General features: G+C 41.6%; 1 protein-coding gene across 1 annotated transcript in view; it reads right to left on the minus strand.

Moving 5' to 3' along the window:
* DCBLD1 (discoidin, CUB and LCCL domain containing 1) overlaps positions 1 to 24295 on the minus strand; it is a 74730-nt gene that overhangs the window by 29102 nt on the left and 21333 nt on the right. The window contains exons 2-3 of the mRNA XM_070376371.1: positions 19427 to 19639; positions 1034 to 1168 (exon numbers count right to left, since the gene is read on the minus strand). Coding sequence (XP_070232472.1) covers positions 1034 to 1168; positions 19427 to 19639 — 348 coding nt within the window. The remainder of the gene's footprint in view (positions 1 to 1033; positions 1169 to 19426; positions 19640 to 24295) is intronic.

Here is a 24295-nt window from a genome sequence, read left to right on the forward strand (position 1 = left end):
CTACATACCTACAAAGATCAGGTACCTTCTACTGGCAGGTAGAAAACAATTTCAAGAGCCCATGTGGTTTACAGAGAAAGTTCAGGAACATTTTAGTTTGACAGTTTATCTAGTGGCATTTAGCTGGAACACAAAGTACCTATCAGCTTTGATCAATGAGGTCCAAACACTTAAAAGAAAGGTGCTCTCTGAAGCAACTTATAGAACTGAACTTATACTAAGAGTGGAAACGCAAAGATGCTGTGGGTTTGTGTGCTTTCAGATGGCACCTAGGACCGTTTCCAAAATATACTTGCTGCAGGAGTTCTTTCCTTAATCTTTTCAGCGGTTCTTAGGAAGCAACCTATGCTAATCACTGGCCATGCTGGGGCCTGCTAGGATTGCTCAGATCTGGTTGGCTGAGCAGGAAATAAATGGAGTACCCTGTTCTCAGAGTTCTTTCAGGGAACTGAGCAGAAACTCTGGGCTCCTCTGAGGCCCTGGGCTGCACGGAAGTGACTGGAGTTGGAGACCTGGAACAGAGGCCGTGTTTTCCTTCCCCATCCGTGTTCATGCTCCTCTTCGCTCCTGCTGATGTGCCAGCTTGATGAATGGGGCACTCGGTGACAGCGACTTCATCCTTCTCGCCTTGCATGCTCCCAGGCTGGTGCGCTGGCGTGTATGAGGGCTGGGGCACGGGATATCACTGCTTAAAAGGCTTGTTTCCTGGACTAAGAAGGGGGTTGGGGGAGAGTCCCAGAGAACAGCCAGACCTCAGGAGGGTCAGGCGCATATCCCTAAAGATACACAATCCAAGGTTTCTTGGAAAATTAAGTCAACCCTCTCCCATATAAGTCAGTGATCAATCTAACACGTGTTATGAAAGGATTCAGTTCAGACCTAACTAAATACCTATGAAGACACTGTGTTCCTCTCTTCCCTCACATCTCAATTCTGATTCTGAGGTCACAGTTCTGTCCAGAGATGATGACTAGCAAGAGAAATTCTAAGACAGATAAAGATTTACAGATTCATGCTGGTTATTCCGCCATACCTGGATGGTCACTGCTGGCATAGGTTAGCAAAAAACCTCGCCCAGAAGTGTGGGATCCACTCTTAAAGCGCACAGTTACTTCATTGGTGTTCAGCAAAAGCTCTTTGGGCATAGTCTTGCTTCCACAATACGGACCTGAAAACAAAGCATGCTGGCGGCTCATTTCAAAATCTGGACCAGTACAAAGATTTTGTTTATGCATTTTTCTTCCTTAAAGGTCAAATTCACCAAACAACACACACATAGGATTATCATCTTTTACCAACTGAAATTTTGCTTTGTACTGAGACTGAGAGGTAGAGACGGATGGTAAACTTAATTACACAGACACACCAAGGCAGGGACAGTGGCCAACTCTAGATAGGTAACAGGCTGGAACTAGTTAATTTAATTATGAACAACCCAAGACATAGGTTTTTATTTTTGTAAGAACACTACTAACAAAAATCAAATATATTAGGGGACTTCCCTGGCAGTCCAGTGCTTAAGACTCTGTCCTTCCAATGCAGGGGGCATGAGTTCAATCCCTCATGAGGGAACTAAGATCACCCATGCTGTGCAGTATGGCCAAAATTAAATAAATAAATAGTTTAATAAAATCAAATATATTGGGGGCTTCCCAGGTGGTGCCAGTAGTTAAAAAAAAAGAAAATCCACCCCAATGCAGGAGATGCAAGAAATGCAGGTTTGATCCCTAGGTTGGGAAGATTCCCTGGAGAAGTAAATGGCAACACACTCCAGTATTCTTGCCTGGAAAACTCCATGGACAGAGGAGCTTGGCAACTCCAGTCCATGGTGTCACAAAGAGCCAGACAAGACTTAGCATGAGTGCACGCACACACACAGATATGTTAGATGGTAAAGAAGACGTTATTACTAAGTGATATTCTAGGAACCTCCTAGATTTGCTTTAAAGAAAAAAAAAAAAGTGAAATGAAAGTGTTAGTCACTCAGTTGTACCCGAATCTTTGCAACCCCATGGACTGTAGCCCACCAGACTCATGTCCTCTGTCCATGGAATTTTCCAGGCAACAATACTGGGGTGAGTTACCGTTCCCTTCTCCACGGGAATCTTCCTGACTCAGAGATCAAACCCAGGTCTCCTGCAGTGTAGACAGATTCTTTACCATGTGAGCCACCAGGGAAGCCCAAATTTGCCTAAAGTATGGTCTAAATAGTTGTATCCCAATCAAATTCATATAATGAAATCCTAATGCCTGATGTGATAGTATTAGGAGGTGAGGTCTTGGGGAGGTGCTTAGTTTAACAAGGGCAGAGCCCTCATGAATGGGATTAGAGCCTTCATAAAGAAGGCCCCAGTGAGTTGGCTTGCCCCTTCCAGCAGGTGAAGACAGCAAGATGGCTATGAACCAGGAACTGGGTTCTCACCAGCCACTACACTGTATCCACTAGCACTGTGATCTTGAACTTCCCAGCCTCCAGACTGTGAGAAATGAATGTCTGTTGTGCATAAGCTACCTGGTCTATGATATTTTGTTATAGCAGCCTGGAGAGACTCAGAGAGATAGCAAAGAAAATGTTATCACAAAATATATTCTAGGGGCCTCCGAGGGCTTCCCTGGTGGCTCAGCTGGTAAAGAATTCTCCTGTAATGTGGGAGACCTGGGTTTTATCTCTGAGTTGGGAAGATCACCTGGAGGAGGGCATGGCAACCCACTCCATATTCTTCCCTGAGGAATCCCCATGGACAAAGGAGCCTGGCAGGCTACTAGCCCATGGGGTTGCAAAGAGGCAGACACAACTGAGTGACTAAGCACAGGGGCCTCCTAAATTTGTTCAAAGAAACTCACAAATTCCCTTTTTCCAAGAAAGGTCCACCACTGTACAGCACAGGGAACTATATTCAATATTTTGTATTAACTATAAGGGAAAAGCATCTGAATACAAAATACGTGTGTGCATAACTAAATCACTTTGCTGTACATTTGAAACTAACACAACATTGTAAATCAACTGTACTACAATTTTTTTTTAAATGTACATAAAAGAAAGTTCCACAATTTAAAGACTGTCCCATACATGGTAAAAATCTATGTTCATGCATTTTACTCATTTCTTTCTCTTCTCTACCACTCTTAACAGTAACTTCTGATTAACATATATAATTTACTTTGATTTGTAAAATGAAATTTATAAGAAAGCAGAGTAATTTCTAAAGGCTTTTGAAATACCACAGTATATATTATACAATTAAGAGTATAACATATTGTTTCTAGCCTATGTTGCTTGAAAAGCAATAAGAAGTTCTATGAAATTTTAAGAGACAAAATTAGATTTGGAGCTTATTAAAAAAAAAAAAAAAGACCTTCCTAAGACTACTCAAGTAGAAGTTTAGTTTGTAAATTGTCATCTTGAGAGTCAAGTATGCAAGACATGATAATTCCTCTGAAAACAGGGATGAGCAAACAAATTTTGAAGGGAGGTACTCTTCATCAACTTCTCCCAAAATAGAATAGCATAGAATTGGAGAAGGCAATGGCACCCCACTCCAGTACTCTTGCCTGGAAAATCCCATGGATGGAGGAGGCTGGTGGGCTGTAGTCCATGAGGTCGCTAAGAGTTGGACACGACTGAGCGACTTCCTTTTCACTTTTCACTTTCATACATTGGAGAAGGAAATGGCAACCCACTCCAGTATTCTTGCCCGGAGAATCCCAGAGGCAGGGGAGCCTGGTGGGCTTCCGTCTATGGGGTCACACAGAGTCAGACATGACTGAAGTGACTTAGCAGCAGCAGCAGCAGAAATGGGTAATTGCAACAACAAAGACTACATCAGGTTAAGGGAAGAAGACCACGCCAAGTCAGCATGAGTACAACTGGTCACACCAGCCAAAGCCAATATAGGGACCAAATGGCTTAAATAGGCAGAAGAAGATTGTGAACCCAACCCAGCCTTCCTCTCCTGATATAAGGGATCAGATTTCTCTTTGTCCGGTCCAGATGTCATATTCTGAAAATGTGACGAAACAAGAGAGATGCTGTATGCTTACATGCCACACATCTCTGTTGTTCCCTATTATTAAATGATAATGAAATTCAAATAAAAAAGATTCTCTCTTTACAAATACTTGTATATAATTACTTACATGAGTTAATACTTGCAAATTATTTAGAATGGAACCTAGGATATAAAGAGTTACTAATGCATCAAATACCTGTTAAATGAATATACAAAAACAAACAAATAATGCCTGTCTTCCTTTCAGACTATATTCCGTGGGGTTAGGGACTTTCCTATCCATCACTTTCTCTCAGAAAACTTGTACATGTGGCAGCTTTCCAAATATTGTCTGAATCTAAATGAAGTTAAATGTTTTTCTACTTGTAACAGTTGGTTTTTAAAAACAAAACATGATTATAAAGATACATAAAATATTTAATCTTGTCATTACAGAATATCATGAAGAAGTAAGCAAGAAAATTATAGAAAAGAAAGGAAAGAAAATCATTAGTGTGGTAGCTATATGGATTTGTTGATCTTTAAGAGTGCTCATAAGCACAGAAGATATGCAATTAATACTAAATCCATTTTTGCATAATAAAGTAGAATGAGAAGCTTTTTTCAAAAGTAAAGTGAGTCATTACTGTGCTTGACTTTTGCAACTGATTCTCAGTTTTAAATACATTTCAAATTCATTTGTTCTTTGCACAGGTTAAGTGAGATACTTGCTTTGCAAACCTAACAACAAAGATGAAATAACTAGTTACTTGTTGCTATTAATAAGTCAGAATATTTTCCTAACCCATATTTACTTTTTCCAAGAAGAAAGAACAACATGAAGACTTCTCCAAACAGTGATGGTGACACCATACCAATCTCTCCTTAAACTTCTATTACATTCCAACGAGTTCTAACAAAAACAGTGAGGAACAGCAAGTCTAAATTGATTATCAGTGGAAACTTGACATTTTTCTAGTTGAAATATATTTGATATATAACACTAATTTAAGGTAGACAACACGTTAGTTTGATATCTTTATGTATTTTAATATGAGTCATCGTAGGAATAATTGGCATGTGTGATGTTGTTTTGGTTGTTCAGTTGTGTCCGACTCTTTGCGACCCCATGGGGGTCCTCTGTAGCCCGCCAGGGTCCTCTGTCCAAGGAGTTCTCTAAGTAAGAATACTGGGGTGGGTTGCCATTTCCTTCTCCAAATTAGCATATCTATCATATTACTTATCATTTCTTCTGAGTGGTTGTGATAATTAAGTAGTAGTCTCAGCAAGTTGATGATTACAATAAAGTATTATTGTCTGTATTCACTAAACTGTGCATTAAATCTCTAGGGTTTATTTGTTACTCACTGCAAGTTTTACCCTTAAACAACATCAATCCTGTTTTTCCACCCTCCATCCCCTGGTAGCTACCATTTTGCTTTCTGTTTTTATGAACTGGTCTTTTTTTAGACTCCATATGTAAATGGAGATCCACCCCACTCCAGTACTCTTGCCTGGAAAATCCCATGGGCAAAGGAGCCTGGTAGGCTGCAGTCCATGGGGTCGCTGAGGGTGGGACACGACTGAGCGACTTCACTTTCACTTTTCACTTTCATGCATTGCAGAAGGAAATGGCAACCCACTCCAGCGTTCTTGCCTGGAGAATCCCAGGGACGGGGGAGCCTGGTGGGCTGCCATCTATGGGGTCGAACAGAGTCGGACACGACTGAAGTGACTTAGCAGCAGCATGTAAATGGAGACCACACACTATTTGTCTTTTTCTATCTGATTCATCTCACGTAGCAATATGTGCTCAAGGTCCATCTACGTTGTTGCAACCATTATTCTCGCGGTTGAATAACTGGAGGGTTTGTTTTTTTTTTTTTAGATTTTTATGGAACAATTGAAAAGAAAGGCTGCAAAATTATAAATACTGTACATGAATAGGTAAGAGTGCATGTCATCATGCTAACTTGCTGTGCAATACATATAATTTCCTAAATCAAAAACACATAGGAAAACTCTAATTTGGCTGCATCCCCCCAAAGTCCCAGTAAACATTTCTGCAAGAAGTTCAAAGAAAGAAAATGTAAACACACACATCCTTTAATCACCCTTAACCCACAGATACCATCCTTCCCACATTCTCATTGATATGCTGCAAAAACATAACTAAACCTTAGCAGGGATAGGATATACCCTGCCTATACAAATGCCATCATTAAAAGTTAATTGATAGGTTCATCAAGGCACAGCCACCACACAGCAGGAGGCAGCTCTAGTCCAGAGCAGGGAATTGAAGCTGGGGACTGGCTGCTCTACTGCCTTTGGCAAAACATTCAAATTATTGCCTGTCTGAAGGTCTGACAGATAAAGATTTCACTTCACAGACTTAAAAGTTAATAACTGCATTCCTGGAGTTAAAAGGGAAAAGCAATGAAAACAGAAAAGTGTGACTGGCAGTGAGAAGGAAAAATAATTAATTAGAAACCACAGAAGGACCCGCCTATCCTAAGTTCTCTCTTTGTTTTTTTTTAAACTAATTATTAATTTATTTTAATTAATTAACTTTTGGGCTGCATTGGGTCTTTGCTGCTGCATGTGGGCTCCTTCCAGTTGCAGAGACTGGGGGCTACTCGCTACCTGCGGTGCACGAGCTTCTCACTGTGCTGGGTCTCGTTGCAGAGCACAAGCTCTAGACTCGTGGACTTCATGAGCTGTGGCTCGTGGGCCCTTGAGTGTGGGCTTCAGCTGCTGTGGCACACGGGCTTAGCTGTTTGGCGTATGGCATCTTCTCGAACCAGGGATCGAACCCAGGTCCCCTGCACTGGCAAGTGAATTCTTGACAACCGAGCCACCAGGAAAGTCCTACATTCTCCGTTTTCAGCCAGACTCCCTTGAGGATGGTATCTTTTTCTATGAAAGACTTTCTCCACCCACACCTGCCCAAAAGATGTATTTACTCTTAGGTACTCTCTGTCTCAATTTTTAAAAAGGATCTACACCTGTTATTTGAACAGTACACAATGCCAGTGTCATTGGAAATTCACTAAGAGTTCAGAGGTGACTTCTAGCCTTGACCGTGGTTATATTCTCTTCCTGCACAGTGTTCCTAGATTGGTAAAACTGCCTCAATTCACAGTTAAGGCTGAACCCTAACCCTTTTCAGTGGTTCTTAAGAACTCTAGCAGACCCAAAAGCAAGCCTCACAATCTGCATGGATGTTTGCTTTACAACTGGAAGTGCTGTGTGTTTCACAGAACTTGACTTGCTGTCTAACTCTGACCTCCTCCCTACCTCTATCCTTGTCTGGGAAGCAGGTTCCATCTTTGTAGTCACAAATTCCCATCCGACTGGGAGACAGCAGAAAGGCAGTTCATCAAGTAGTAAGAAAATCACGAGAAATAAATCCTTCTATCTTTTGTGGTTTGTAGTGAGTCACCCTGGATTGTGGGAAAAGCCATCAGTGATACCAAATGGAGTAGCATTGTGGCGTTTGGCACCAGACACGAGACCAGGAGCTGGCAGACAATGGATTGACTCCTTGGACAAAAGGAATGAGGGCCAGGAACCCTAGGAGCTGCCTGCTTTGAGCACAGTGGGCCAGTTCCTCTCAGCACATCCCCTGTTCCATAAGCAGCTGAGAGGGGAAACCCTTTATCTTCCCATGTGTGAATAAAAGCAAACTGTCCTACCAGGAAGAATGAACTGTCTGCCTGGAGCCAGTCCTCTGGAATCTCTGGCAATCTGACAATCCATGCAGCAATTCATCCTCACGCTCCATTCTCCATGGCCTGTCTGCCTACGTTTCCGGATACAAGGCAGTATTTTGTTTAATAACTGTTCCAAGTCATTTCAGATGGGTTTATGCTTTTGATCTTGAAACTCATGGCACTAAATTAGTGTTTCACCTGTGAAAAGATGTGTTTAAAAGATGCTATGCATGCTGTTAAAAGAAACCAAAGAGGAGATCTCTCCCTCTCCAGATCCAGTGGTGAAAACAGAGACCAAATGAAAAACTAACTCACCAGAGATTTGTCATAAATCAACTTGAACAACGACCATCAAAAACTCCTAAAAGCCTCCATTAGCCTTATGAGCACCATCTTACTCACACATTTAATTTTTCATGGCAGATAAGAACATGCCGATGAGATGAAGTGATGCTCCCTGGGCAAGCCACTGGCAGAGCCAGCCACACGGTGTGCCATCGGCCAGCTGCCACAAAAGTGGTTCCTGATGTGGCCCAGATCTGGGTGTAGAGGCACAGTGATAAAACAATCTCCAGAAAAGCTGCAAACGCCACTGGACTTCTGTCCACTTTCCGTTTGTTTTTTTCCTGTGCAGTCAAATGGCAGGGTTTGTCCTTGCTAGCTAATTGCAGTAGGCCACTGTACAAAATTACAGAATTTTCAGGGCCATTTTCTTTGAAAAGGAGGGAAATTTGCATAAAAAAGGGATATTCCTGGACTGTGCCATTAAAACCATAGTCACGTAAGAATGTAAGTGGTATCCCTGGAGAGTTTTGGTCTCTGGTTCCCAGACAAAAATCAGTGACAGATGACAAATGAACCAGGCAGATTCCTAGACAAAGGTGCAGCTTTCCTTGGGGCTACAGGACTCGGGTCAAGAAGAGCCAGAACCTACCTAGGCGATCACTTTTCGCCCAACAAAAGATGGCAATTTGCTGAAATGAATCACAGTTTATCTCTGGGGAAGTGCTTGAGGAAAAGGAGAAGGAAGAAGCCAATATCTTTTCTCCTTGAGGCTTATGGTTATGTTAATGAGACATCTAGCATGGAACATTCTGGCTGATACAACTTTTTTAAGAGATACGTTTTATTTGTATTTTAAAAAAATTTTTGTCCGTGCCACGTAGCACATGGGAATCTTAGGTCCCCAACCACGGATGGAACCAGCACCCCCTGCAGCAGTGGACTGCCAGGGAAGTCCCCTAACTTTTTCAAATGCTTAAATTCTTTCTGAATTCTATCTTGGTATAAAAGGCAAAACAAAGCAAAAGAAAAAGCAGTCTTTCTTAAGCATTTCCACCAAAACCACCCCAGTGAGAGAGGAGAATGCATTTCTGGGGTGTGGGAAGCCCCAAAATAATTTTCCAAAAGCTTCTTCATAGGCTTTTGTTTTATCTTCAGAAGTCATAAGAATTTTGCATTCTCTGTAATATGGCTTTGAGACATAAACCATGTATAAAATAGAGGCTGCCAATCTTGCATTTTTCTCTATTTGGAATTTTCTTAAATCAACAGAGAAGTCATAATGATTAGATCTTATTACAATATGCCAGATATGTATCATTCTAAACTATTATCACAGAAATCTTGTTGTAGTTATGAGTCAAAACACTCAGTATTATTTCTGACTTTTCCCATTTCTCTCGTTCCTGGTGTAATATAAATATTAATGGCTGACTTCACATCGTTGTATTTCTAACTCACTGACAATGGTTAAAAAAATACTGGGGGTGGAGGTGGGAGTACAGGAAATGTAAGAGAACAATTCTGGAACTTCCTGGGTTTTCCATAGTCCAAGTCATTTAGCAACACAGCTAATTTGACTGACTATAATTAGGTTCACTGACCATGATGTCTCCCTTAATTTCTTGACTAAGAAGTACTTTTTTAAGCCTTAAATTTATACTAGCACTCTGCATGTAAGTGATTTCTCAGAATTCCATTTGGTTCTCAGGATACCCACCCCTAGGGGAAGGCCTGCAGAGGTCTCCATTTCTTCCAGCAAATAATGAACAAGAACTATAGTTCACTACTGCACAAACCATGAGATCAGATGGCTTTTGTCACCCTGAATGGGAATGGCACGGTGCTTAAGAATGGGGTCCCTAGAGCCAAACATCCAGACTTGAATCCCAGATCTAGTTAAGTGATTATAAGCAAGTGACTTGACCTCTTTGAGCTTCAGTTTCCTTATGTGTGGATGCTAATAATAGGCCCCCTCTTACAGGGCTATTATGAGGGTTAAGTGAGTAACTCTAGAGCCCCAAAGCCCAGTGTACAGCACAGCTGAACGCTCTATTGCAGGCACCTTCTATACAGTTTCATGGTCTTTTGAATATAAAAGTAGAGTCCTAAAATTGTAGGTAAATCAAGTCTTCCTTTAAATGCAGAGCAGGTATTTATTGATAGAGGAATCTTACTATAAATCTTCCTACAGTGTGAGTAAAGATACTCAAATTTATAAGATTATAGACTTTTAAATGTATATTTGCCAAAATCAAGCTGCATGCAATTTGATTCATTAAATGTTGATTGAGAGTCTGCAAGTATAAGATTATGACAAGCAACAGGGGATGTTCAAAGGATGAATCAAATGCAGTTCCTTCCTCAGGAAACCCCGTATCAGTTGAGAGGCTAAAATAATGATCTCCACCTGAGATTGGTGCTCCACTGAAGGTTTAGAAAAACAACGTGAGCCCAAGAGGAGTATCTGGAGCTGCTGAACATCAGAGGAGGTTCTAGGTAACTAGCATTGGATTTGCTTTGTCTTCACACTGTGTGTGTGTGTATGTGTGTGGGTGTGGGTGTGTTTTATTTTTTTTTTAATTTTATTTTATTTTAAAACTTTACAATATTGTATTGGTTTTACCAAACATCGAAATGAATCCGCCACAGGTATACATGTGTTCCCCATCCTGAACCCTCCTCCCACATCCCTCCCCATACCATCCCTCTGGGTCGTCCCAGTGCACCAGCCCCAAGCATCCAGTATCGTGCATCGAACCTGGACTGGCAACTCGTTCCATATATGATATTATACGTATTTCAATGCCATTCTCCCAAATCATCCCACCCTCTCCCTCTCCCACAGAGTCCAAAAGACTGTTCTATATATCAGTGTCTCTTTTGCTGTCTCGTACACAGGGTTATTGTTACCATCTTTTTAAATTCCATATATATGCGTTAGTATACTGTATTGGTGTTTTTCTTTCTGGCTTACTTCACTCTGTATAATAGGCTCCAGTTTCATCCACCTCATTAGAACTGATTCAAATGTGTTCTTTTTAATGGCTGAGTAATACTCCATTGTGTATATGTACCACAGCTTTCTTATCCATTCATCTGCTGATGGACATCTAGGTTGCTTCCATGTCCTGGCTATTATAAACAGTGCTGCGATGAACATTGGGGTACACGTGTCTCTTTCAATTCTGGTTTCCTCAGTATGTATGCCCAGCATTGGGATTGATGGGTTGTATGGCAGTTCTATTTCCAGTTTTTTAAGGAATCTCCACACTGTTCTCCATAGTGGCTGTACTAGTTTGCATTCCCACCAACAGTGTAAGAGGGTTCCCTTTTCTCCACATCCTCTCCAGCATTTATTGCTTGTAGACTTTTGGATCGCAGCCATTCTGACTGGCGTGAAATGGTACCTCATAGTGGTTTTGATTTGCATTTCTCTGATAATGAGTGATGTTGAGCATCTTTTCATGTGTTTGTTAGCCATCTGTATGTCTTCTTTGGAGAAATGTCTATTTAGTTCTTTGGCCCATTTTTTGATTGGGTCATTTATTTTTATGAAATTGAGCTGTAGAAGTTGCTTATATATTTTTGAGATTAGTTGTTTGTCAGTTGCTTCATTTGCTATTATTTTCTCCCATTCTGAAGGCTGTCTTTTCACCTTGCTTATAGTTTCCTTTGTTGTGCAGAAGCTTTTAAGTTTAATTAGGTTCCGTTTGTTTATTTTTGCTTTTATTTCCAATATTCTGGGTGGTGGGTCATAGAGGATCCTGCTGTGATGTATGTCAGAGAGTGTTATGTGTGTGTGTGTTTGTGTTTTAGAAGGGGCAGAAAAGTAGGGGGAACAGGAGAGGGACACGTGGAAGAAATGACATCATCAAATGTACTGAACATGAAACTGTGTGATGTGTTTATTTGGAAAGGGCATAGAGATACAGAGACTCAGAGATGTGGCTGGAAATGTGGGTGGGGAAGACAGTGAGTGAGCCCGCCTTGAACACCAAGCTAGCAATTGTCTGTAGACAGTGGGGCACAATTAACCATTTTTGAAATAAAGAAAGAAATTATCACAACAATATTTAACAAGATAATCTTAGATGGCCTGGAGGGAATGGAGACTGGTGAAAGAAAAGAGGAAAAAATTAGGAAGTTTTTTCTATATGAAATAGACACAAAGATGTGAACTGGTGGTGGCAGTGGAAAAAAAAAAAAATAATAAGCCAAACTGAATGAACTATGGGCTTAAGGAACATGGGTTCTCTGTTCATCTCATGAAGCTGGATGGAGAAAATCTGTCCCTGAAGCTACTTCTGACTCAGGGAACCCATGCCACAGGCTGGGACTGATTTGGATAAACTTGGGTCACCAGGGATGCACAGGAGGGGTAGATGGCATGTCCTGCTGCAGCTTAGCCTCTTCTGGGTGAAAGGAGAGCATGTGGAGTAGAAAGAAGGACCGACATGTTAGACAAACAATAGACTGTGTTCTAGCCCACTGAGGAGGAGAAGCAGGTGGAAAGGGAAGGGAGAGACAGGAAGAAAAGGGGAAGGAGGGAAGGAATGATGATGGTAGCTAATGTTGACTGAGTGCTTATTATGGGCCGTACATTGTACTTTAAAGTTATATATACAAGTGCTTCAATCACCCAAATGTGGCAGATATTGTTATTTTGCCCATTTTGAAGAAGGGAATATGGAGACATGGAAAATTAAGGCATTTGCGCAAGGTCAAAGTAATTTAAAAATAATCAGTAAAGCAGGAATTTGGAGTTAGGCAGTCTAATTCCAGAGTCTGCACTCTTAAGCCCAAATGAAAACTCTACACAGAAACAAAAGTGTTCATCTCAGTCCATGCTGAAGGCCTGGTTTTATTGATCCACAGTGACCTGGGTGTGGAAGTCTATGAAATTCCATCAGAACAAGGTCCTTTGAGATCCCAAGGGACCAATATTCTCACCAAGATTCTTCCAGCAGGTCCTTCAGGGAGTTGAGGAACAGCCCTAAACTCTACCCACTGGGGAAAGATCAACTTTCATGGAAAACTGGGACCTAGTAAATCTTGAAATATCAGGAAACAGAAATAACACTTTCTCTGGGATCCCCACAAACAGTGGTAGCAAAAACAAACCTCTGGGTGACTTCTTTGTGGTCAGCAAGACTGGAATTGGAACTTAACATTAAGTTCCATTACATTAACTTAACATTAACTTAACCTTAACTCAAGGTTACAGAGTGCCTAAGAAGTTTTAAAGTTGAGAATAATGATCGTTAGTATGAATCCACAGTCTTCCCTCTTCAGTGTCATGAATAAAACAACATGAGACATTTCATATTTTAAATGTAGGTATATTGGTATGACACAATGCCTGAAGCAGCACCTACTCTCCCCACAAGTTCAAGATATTTAAATATTTTATACAACTAACTTCTTATTATTTTACATCACAAATATAAGAGGGAGGAGATTGAGTCTCAGCAGCAATCTGAACTGAACTATACAACTAAATGCTTCATGATCCTGACTGAATTCTAGACCAGGAAAGGGACATTGCTGTTTCTTTTGAAGGAAGTCTCTGTTACTTTGGCTTCAAACTGAAATGCAAAATGCCCTTAGTAACAGTGAAAAAAAATCTCCAAGAAAAGTATGATACTTAAATTTTTTTTTTGGCCAGATATTAGTACACACGATCTTAAAAGTCAGTATATATGTTTTATATCCAAAAATGTTTATAAGTTTAAAAGTTTATGTTTAAAAATATCTTGAAATCATACTGTCATGTACGGATGTGAGAGTTGGACTATAAAGAGAGCTGAGTGCCAAAGAATTGATGCTTTTGAACTGTGGTGTTGGAGAAGACTCTTGAGAGTCCTTTGGACTGCCAGAAGATCCAACCAGTCAATCCTAAAGGAAATCAACCTTGAATATTCATTGGAAGGACTGATGCTGAAGCTGAAACTCCAATATTTTGGCCACCTGATGTGAAGAACTGACTCATCAGAAAAGACCCTGTTGTTGGGAAAGATTGAGGGCAGGAAGAGAAGGGGACGACAGAGGATGAGATGGCTGGAAGGCATCACCAACTCGACGGACATGGGTTTGAGTAAGCTCCGGGAGATGGTGATGGACAGGGAATCCTGGCGTGCTGCAGCCCATGGAGTTGCAAAGACTCGGACACAGCTGAGCAGCTGAACTGAACTGAAGAATCATACCTCGTTCTTAACATATGTTCTAAAGTAAGGCTGATAAAGTTGTTGATTCCTGGTTGTTTAAAGAGTATTTTAAGAAGGAGAATCAGTGTCTTAACTCAGCCATAGGTATATAAGTACACTCTTCTAATTGATGTTGGATCTGAAATATCAGCCATAATTATAATACAGGACAAACAGAAAAATCATCCCACCTTGTTTGTATCGGGTCTCTTAACAATCAGTGAGCTCAGGTGTACATTTTGCTTGATCACTGTGAAAGCTGATGTGGGTCACACCTGTTTACAGTATATTTTGCTACCAGGAATGAAAGCAATCAAAGTATATGCACCAAACCTTTAAAACAGAATCCGTGTGGGGTGGGCAGGGAGAACCATTACAAATTAAATGCACAATGATTAAAAACTACAACCTCAGCTTATTCACAGCGGTTAATGAATCACATTCCAACTATGTCCACTCTTGGCAGAGCTTCCAAACACGAATGCCAGAAGACATAATTCTTTTTCAAAACATTAACTCCACATTTAAAAGTCTGACAGTGTCGAGTCTTAAAATCTCTTGGCAATGGGTTTTAGCAATTAATTGAAAAAAATCTGAGCTGGATAAACCAAAACTATTTAGCTGTTTCAGCCACACATGAAACTGTTAGAGCCCAGTATACTGGAATTGCAGGCGGTATTCCAGAGCACGTGTTTCTACCCCACCTCCCCCACAGTGCGCACTTCCCTCCAGGTGCTGTGGGTCCCTGGGACCCTCCCTCCACAGTCTTGGGGCCACACCGGCTGCAGAGGGGCCTCACCTCCTCCAGGGAGCAGGACACGAGCCCCACAGGAAAGCCCACTCCCTCAGCTCGCCCAGGCAAACAAAGCACTCCAGCCTCCTCTTCCTTCTTGGCAGATGCCAGGAAGTTCAAACTGACTAGGGGACTAAATTAAAATATAGGTCTAAAGTCAGTGATCTTAGTCAAAGAAAATCTACTTGTTTTTATTAAGAAACAAATGTTTATTAAAGAAAACAAGAGTCAAGGGAAGACAAAACAATACACCAAGTTGATCCTTCGAAAATCCTCCTCCTAACAATTTGCTGCAGTTATGTTCTCACTCTGTTTAGAGGGTTTTTTCTATTATTATAACATTACTATGTATTCATATTTTACCTAACACTATATCAGGGCTCAGCGATAAAGGATCTACCTGCCAATGCCAGAGAGTTGGATTAAATCCCTGGATCAGGAAGATCCCCTGGAGAAGAAAATGGCAACCCACTCCAGTATTTTTTCCTGGGAAATCCCATGGATAAAGGAGCCTGGTGGGCTACAGTATGTGGTGTCGCAAAAGAGTTGGACACAACTTAGCGACTCAACAACAACAATATCATCATAAGCAGCTTTCCATGTTAACTGTCTTTTTGACAGATAGCTGTTTAATATTGCAAGTAAGTATTACACGCTTTGCTTAACTGGTTCCTCACCACTGAACTTGCCAATTCACATTTTAAACCATTTGTTCACAGAGTATCTACTATATTCAAATCACTGGATGAAATATTTTAAGTACAAATATATGAATAAGCAGCTTCTCCAAGAATGCTCTTCAGAATTATTATACAAAGACACAAATATATAGATGCAACATATATGTATATGCATGTGTATACCCGCTCTATGTGGCTCTGAGCCATTTAATTCTTTAAAATATGCTTATAGGATTGAAATATTCTAATTTCCTTTCTGTGTATTCCTTTTATTGCTCATTTCTATTATTCTTGTCTACCAGATTTGCCTTAATGTGACTGATCAAGAACTCTTTAAAGCAGTCTCAAAATAAACTAATTCTAAGCATCAATAAGTATTTAAGAACATCCCCAACCCAAAATATTAACTACACTTGTGTTTTAGGCAAAATTGCTGTCTGATGCAGTACTGGGCGGAGCACCTGGGGACGGCAGTAGAGCATGAAGCTTTCTTTGGGTGTTGGGACTTGGGGAGAAAGAGACATCTGGAAACAGATGTCTTGAAACCACAGAGACATAGACATAAATTTTTATTTCATCCCTTAACTAGCTGTGTGATCTTCAGCATGTTAGTTGAAAAAAAAAAAAAAATCTTGGGACCTCCCTGACAGTCCAGTGGTTAGTTAGGACACAGTGATTTCACCGCCAGGACCCAGGTTCAGTCTCTGGCTGGGGAACTAAGATTCCACAAGCTACACAGTGCAGCAAAAAAAAAAAAAAGAAAGAAACAACAAAACTCACCATGCCTCAATTTCTCTGTTTGCAAAAAGAAGTTAATAGTAACAACCTTGCAGGGGGGAATTTGAGGATTCCAGAAAATCTACCTAAGGCCAAACCTATGCCTGGCATACAATGAATATGCTTACCTCTATAATGAGCATATATTTTGTTTTTAAAAAACAAACACAACTATGTCGGAAAAAAATCTGAAGAGAAAAATGAATTTACTGGGCTTTATTGAAATGAATGGCAATTCATTACTCACTTCCAAGTGAAGCGTCTAACTCTTGAAAATTCAAGAAGCTAGAAACGTGCACTGGAGTGCCCTGATGCGGACCATGAGGACCTTGTAACCCAGCTCCTAAAATTCGGTTAAATGCTAGTCACTCAGTCATGTCCGACTCTTTGAGACCCAAGGACTATAGCCTGCCAGGCTCCTCTGTCCGTGGGATTCTCCAGGCAAGAATACTGGAGTGAATTGCCATTCCCTTCTCCGGGGGATCTTTCCGTCCCAGGGATCAAACCCGGGTCTCCTGCATTTCAGGCAGATTCTTTATCATCTGAGCCACCAGGGAAGTTCTCAAAATACAGTTAAATCCCAGGCTTTTCCTCTTTTCTGTTTGTGAACACACATCAAAAATGCATGGGAAAGCCACATCCATTCTCCAGTCATGCTTCAGGACAATTTGCCCCCCTTTCTAGTTCTCACCTCAGCCCGTGATCTGAGACCTAAAGCAACAGAGACGATCAGACTGCTGCTCCGTCAGTTGGTGGAATTAACTGTTCATCTTCAGGGAAAGGAGATGCTTCCCCAGAGAGACGAGCTGTGAGAATGCTGTCCTGGCCCTGCAGCCACTTCCCTCGCATTCTGCATGGGAGCTCTGACACTTGGTGCCCCCTTCTGAATCTGGAGGCAATGTCCGGGCTAGTGAGGGATTCCCTGAAGAGTGCCTCCGTAAATTAATACACCTGCCATGACCAGAGCTACCGAACAGTAAGTGATCCCAGCACCCCTGGGATTTGCATTTTTCCCCTTTGAGTCAAACTGGAATTAAAAACTTGCAACTTGTTAATTGCAGTTTAATTTTATGAAAGTCTTTTCACACTGTTCATGGGGTTCTCAAGGCAAGAATACTGAAGTGGTTTGCCATTCCCTTCTCCACCAACTGTGGTGCTGGAGAAGACTCTTGAGAGTCCCCTGGACAGCAAGGAGATCAAACCAGTCAATCCTAAAGGAAATCAACCCTGAATATTCACTGGAAGGGCTGATGCTGAAGCTGAAGGTCAAATACTTCGGCCACCTGATGTGAAGAGCCCACTCATAGGAAATCTTTCCCTGATGCTCGGAAAGACTGAAGGCAGGAGAAGAAGGAGGCGACAGAGGATGAGATGATTGGATGGCATCACCAACTCAATGGACATGAGTTTGAGCAAACTCAGAGAGATTGTGACGGACAGGGCAGCCTGGCCTGCTGCAGTTCATGGCATAGCAAAGAGTCTGACACGACTTAGTGACTGAACAACAACAAATTTTATGAAATTAACCATCTTTACTGGCAGAGTAACTGAACCATCATTACAATGGATAATATTCCCAGGAATTAAAAAAAAAAAAAAACTTAGGTTTTTTTTCCTCCATGCTACTGCTGCTGCTAAGTTGCTTCAGTCATGTCCGACTCTGTGCAACCCCATAGACAGCAGCCCACCAGGCTCCCCTGTCCCTGGGATTCTTCAGGCAAGAACACTGGAGTGGGTTGCCATTTTCTTCTCCAATGCATGAAAGTGAAAAGTGAAAGTGAAGTCACTCAGTCGTGTCCGACTCTTAGCAACCCCATGGACTGCAGCCCACCAGGCTCCTCCGTCCATGGGATTCTCCAGGCAAGAACACTGGAGTGGGGTGCCTTTGCCTTCTCCATTTCCTCCATGAGGGCTAGGTAAGTTTAGATCTCTGAACAGTCTCTCGTCTGGTCTGGGTTTTCATGCTGGGAGGAGGTACCACACTGGGAGGAGTGCAGAATCTCTGGGTGCAAAGATAAAGACAGCCCAGAAAGCTGTGTGCTTGAGAGAAATTACCTATGAAAGTAGCAGGTGGACAGAGTTTTGCTTAAAACCTGTATCATTTTCAGAGTTGTATGCACAGTGAATTTCAGAAAAACTCTAACCTCGGAAGAACCTGTATATAAGACTGTTTTTGTTTTCTAGTCATCTAAATCCAAGTTGTTTCCTTGGGCTAAGGACTGTAGGGTCACTGTTAGTGTGAGTTCAGACACCAATGTGCTAACAGCATATTGAAACGACAAAGAGCTTAATTTCAAAAGGTTACTCTGAAAACTGTCCTTTGCACTTGCCATTCCCCTACCCAGAAAACTGACCATAGACACAGGTGTACTGTGCCTTCATTCAGTCCACTTGGGTCTCTGCTCAAATGCCCTCTTGTTGGAGAAGGCTTCTTGACCATCCCATTGAACACAAACACACTCAGAACCAGACTCTATATCGTCTTAGGATGACTTACTTTTCTTATTCCTTATTTTTCTTCCTCACTACCTCTCATATTATAGATGCATTTTTTTTTGTTGTTTTCCACTTGTCCCTCCACCAGTGCAAGCGCCACGAAAAGAGGAACTCTGTCTTTTCACTGCTATATCCCACCTAGTCCTTCACAGAGTACTTGAACACATGACCACTATTCAGTATTTGTCACATCAATGAATGAACTGTAGGTATTTTAGCCAAATGCTACACATCTCCAGTTCTCTTCCCAGCAAGACGTAAACTCAAACTAAGCTCCTGACACCCACACAAAATGCTGAAACTTCCTCAGTTGTCTTTGTTGTGGCTTATGAAGCAAGTGTATCCATGTGAACCATCCTGAGAGTCTACGAAGGGCAAGTTTTTCTTCTGATCTCCCCAGGCTGTGACACTAATGAACACACCACTTGCCTCCTCTCCACATCTCAAATTTTCCCACACTCGCAGAAGGCGAGAGCTCTTTGCTTACCATATTGATCAGAAGAGCTAGTGAAGAGAAGGTAGTCAGAGGCACAGGTCTGGGATTCAATATCCAAATCTCCCAACCTCAGAATCAACCTCTTCCCCTTCGGTACTGTGATTGTCTTTTCACAAACAGTGTGATTGGGGTATGTCCATGGATAATTCTTAGATGTCATGGTGCCACTGTCCTTATAGGTCACTATGTGCCCACAGCCGTCACCTGGAAAAGAAAAAAAGGATACAAGAAGTAAGTGAAATGAATTCTTACCGAGAGCTGAGAAAGTTCACTCTAATCTTCACCTTATGTATTTTATTCCTTCTATGAAGAGAGACAGAAAAGCTAAAAATAAAAATTGTTTTAGTTATTACACGGTATCTGTTATTCCAGGTTATTTCATCTCTTGTTTCTCAGCTTAATCTTCTGAACATTGTTGATCAAAATGTTTCATGTATTAGCATGGTAAGCCCTTTGCAAACACATCATTTAATCAAATTACTTTTTCTAATCATCTATTCATCTACCCATCCACACTTGCACAGTGGGCCCTTGGCATTCACAGATTTGCCATTAGTGGTTTTGTCTATTAGCAAGCCAATGGTATGAAACAATTTGCAACTGAGGGGAAAAAAATACCACTCATTTTGGGGGTAATTGTCCTGATTAAATGGGGTCAGGTATGCAAAATGCTTCTGGAGAATCTGAGACTCATGCTGAGTCGACTATCTTTAAGAGCCTGTCATTCAGCTGGGGATTAACAATCATCCCACATTCATATCTCAGTTAATAACAGCCACAGATTTGGAGACTTGGAGGCTTCCCAGGTGACTCAGTGGTAAAGAATCTGACTGCCAATGCAGGAGATACAGATACAACCCCTGGGCTGGGAAGATTCCCTGGAGGAGAAAATGGCAACCCACTTCAGTATTCTTGCCTGGAGAATCCCTATGGATAGAGGAGCCTGGTGGGCTACAGTCCATAGGGTCGCAAAGAGTTGGATACAACTGAGCACGCACACACAATAGACTCAGGACGTATCATGAGTTGCGTGCTTGCCACCTGCCAGACATGGCGTTGTTGGAGACACATACAAGTAGCAATGGCTGTTCACCACTCAAAGTGAAATGGGAGACAGTCACATGCTCAGATAACTGTAATTCTAGGTGCCCCTGCCATTGCAGGAGCTTAAACAAAGTGCCAAAGAGGGCAAGAGAGAATCTATTTCAGTGAATTCTCACTACTTCACTAAAATAAGAAATTCTCTCAAGGTTTTCTGAATAGGGAAGTTTAATCAATTGACCAACAAGTTGCTCCAGTAAATTAAAGCAACCAAGTTATCTGACAGCATGTAAAACTCGGTGGGCTGCAAGATTAAGGAGCATACATTGAATTCAAAGCACAAAATGCCTATAATTAATACACTTTCAGAGAAACAAAGCCAGAATTTTTGCCCTTAGCCAGAGGGAGAGAAAGCAGAAGTCTGTTGGAGAAGAAACTCTCTGTGGTGGTAACAGAAGGCAGACCAAAGCCTCCTACAGCAGAAGACCCAGCTAGGGCATCATGGGAATCTGAAGCCCTCGGCAGCCTTCTTCCTTCTCCAGCCTAGCCGCTGCTACAGGATTCATCTGGGGTCTTCTTTTATCCCACTTCCTTCTTGCCTTGAGGCTTGCAGCCCAAACAGTGATGGTTGCTGTTTAGTAGCTCAATCATGTCCAACTCTGCGACACCATTGACTATAGCCCACCAGGCTCCTCTGTCCATGAGATTTTCCAGGCAAGAATACTGGAGTAGAAGCGGAATGCCATTTCCTTCTCCAGGGGATCTTCCTGACCCAGGGAAAGAACTCAGGTCTCCTGCATTGGCAGGTGGATTCTTTTACCACTGAGCCACCAGGGAAGCCCAAAATGGTATTGGAGGCCTCATTAAAATAAAGGGTGGGAGAATCTGTGCCAAACCAGCAGTCAAGGTCGAGGGACAGCCCTGCCCAAGCAAAGAAGAACTAATGAGCCTCTTGAAAGTAAAAGAGGAAAGTGAAAAAGTTGGCTTAAAACTCAACATTCAGAAAACAAAGATCATGGCATCTGGTCCCACCACTTCATGGCAAATAGATGGGGAAACAATGCAAATAATAACAGACTATTTTTGGGGGCTCCAAAATCACTGCAGATGGTGACTGCAGCCATGAAATTAAAAGGAGCAAGCGACTGAACTGAACTGAATTCTCAAGATTCCAAGCTGGGAGGCTGGACTGGGGGGAAAGTGTAAATGTTAGTTACTCAGTCATGTCCGACTCTTTGCGACGCCATGGACTGAAACCCACCAGGCTCCTCCATCCATGGGATTCTCCAGGCAGGAATACTGGAGTGGGTTGCCATTTCCTCCTTTAGGGGATCTTCCCCATCCAGGGATTTAATCCAGGTCTCCTGAATTGCAGGAAGATTCCTTACCATTTTAGCCACCAAGGAAGCCTTGGATTAGAGGAGAGTTGACCTAAAGAAGCAGGAAGTTAGTTCCAAGGGGAAATGGAGATAGACAGCTAAGATAAAACTACTCTGAAACCTGGAGGTCTAGGCAGAAGTTGTGGAATTTATATGACTATGTAATAGAGGCCCACAGAGGATTTTGAGAAGTGAGATAATGAAAGAGGTATTTGAAAAAGACTCAAGATAGGAACTAAAATGCAGGAGAACGTGCATCATAGAGCAGGAGGAGGGTTTAAAATGCTGTGGCTGGGATGGAAAGGGAATGAAAAACAGGAGGAAGTTCACAAGAAAAAAATCAATGGACTTGGGTTTCAACCTATTATAATGGGAAAGACAGGAGGAGAATAAACAACATTGAGATTTTGAGTCCAGAGATGATTGGAACACTGAGGCTGATAAAACAAAAAGGGAAGCCCAGAGGGCAAGCAGGTTTGAGGACAAAGCCTATAAGTTTGGTTCTTAAAGCTTGAGGTGATAGCTGTAAAATATATTTCTGGATGCGGGTTCAATCCCTGCTTTGGGGAGATCTCCTGGAGAAGGGAATGGCAACCCACTCAAGTCTTCTTGCTAGGAAATCCCGAGGACAGAGGAGCCTGGCAGGCTACTGTCCAAAGGGTTATAAAGAATTGGACATGACTTAGGAACTAAACAAAAACATATTTCTGGAGCTCTCTGGCAGTAAGTACAAAATTGTTGAGAATTAAACAAAAATTATACTAGAGTAATGCATATGCTGCAGAAGCACATAGGGAACAAAGTTTTGATTTAAAACTTGAATTATTTACCTGCTCTTAAAGGCTTTAGTTAAAAAAAAAAAAAAAACTAATGCATAATTTCTCTTGGAAACCAGAAGACATGGCAATCACACCAGCAGGCATTCTAGCTGTGCTTTTAATAGAGATAGATGCCCTCACTCCCCACCAGGTCCCGGTCACTCATTTCTACGGCTCACCTCGCCTTTGAAGGCACTGATTTTGAGCACTCTGGTAAAACAACACTAAGGTAACTAGTGTTGTTGTTAGTTGCTCCATCATGTCCCGCTCTTTTGTGACCCTAGGGACTGTAGCCCACCAGGTTCCTCTGTCCAGGGAATTTCCCAGGCAAGAAGACTGGAGTGGGCTGCCAGTTCCTTCTCCAGGAGATCTTTCAAACCAGGGATTGAACCTGAGTCCAGAAATATGGCTATCACCTCACATGTAAGAACAAAACTTACAGCCTCTGTGCCCCAATCTTCTTGCCCCCTGGGCTTCCCTTTCTGTCATATCAGCCTCAGTCTTCAATCATTTCTGGACTCAAACCCCAGTGTTGTTTTTTCTCTTCCTCCTGTCTTTCCCATTATGATTAGTCAAAATTAGAGTCTGCTGATTTTTTTTTCTTGTGAACTAGTTATAAATGTCTGCTTATAAATGTACATATAAATAATGCTGTCTAAGCCACCAAGATATCACTGGTCAAACATTTAAATGTCCCTTTTCTTAGTACTATGAAACTCTGCTTTTATAAGAAAAAAGAGAATTTCCTGGCAATCTAATGGTTGGGGCTCCACGCTTCCACTGCAGGAGGCTCGAGCTGGATCCCTGGTCAGGGAAATAAGATCGCGCATGCTGCGTGGCATAGCCATAAAATAAATAAATAAGAAAAAAGAAAGTGAAAACTTCCTAGACAACATAGCTACATATAAAATGAGGATCAATGACAGGTGAATCAGCCTGTACATGATTATTGTATTCTAAGTTTTAAGTGACATGTCATGACAAAGGAAAATCCCAGGGGGTCACTTTTATTCAAGGCTGTAATTGTGCTTCTTTTCAATGCCTTCTACTCTAAACTGCATGAGGAAACTCCTTTCACCCATTGACATTGGCAGAATAGAAGCAAGTTTAAGTTTTCAGCACTCCCATCATTACTTTACATGGGAGATTTGTGCCTTCTTGGGAAAGTTTTCCCTTTTCACAATCTAGCAGAATGAAACTAAGTCTTTGTTCTCCCAAAAAAACCTGAAAAGAACTGCGAAGTCCTAATTCATTAGAAAAGCAAACAACTGTCTTCAGAAGCTGCAATTTCACTCTTACCTATGGAAGACTATTTATGGAGTTTTCTGGGGCAAGCGCTAATATAATAAATGTATTTCATGGATATTGATGACATCGGGAATTTTCAACCGACCATCTTTCCATAGTTTTGATTACTTCAAAGGACTAGATAGAGTTAACAGTACTATAGTATATAACTGGAAGTTGCTAAGAGAGTAGATCTTAGATGTTTTCACCACAAAAAGGAAATAGTAATTATGTGAGGTGACAGCAGTTGTTAATGAATGCCATGGTGTTAAATAACTTTGAAATATATAAATATATAAAACCAGCTCATTGTAGACTTGAACTTGCACAACGTC

Source organism: Bos mutus, chromosome 9 (genome assembly GCF_027580195.1).
Source record: "Bos mutus isolate GX-2022 chromosome 9, NWIPB_WYAK_1.1, whole genome shotgun sequence".
NCBI lineage: Eukaryota > Metazoa > Chordata > Mammalia > Artiodactyla > Bovidae > Bos > Bos mutus.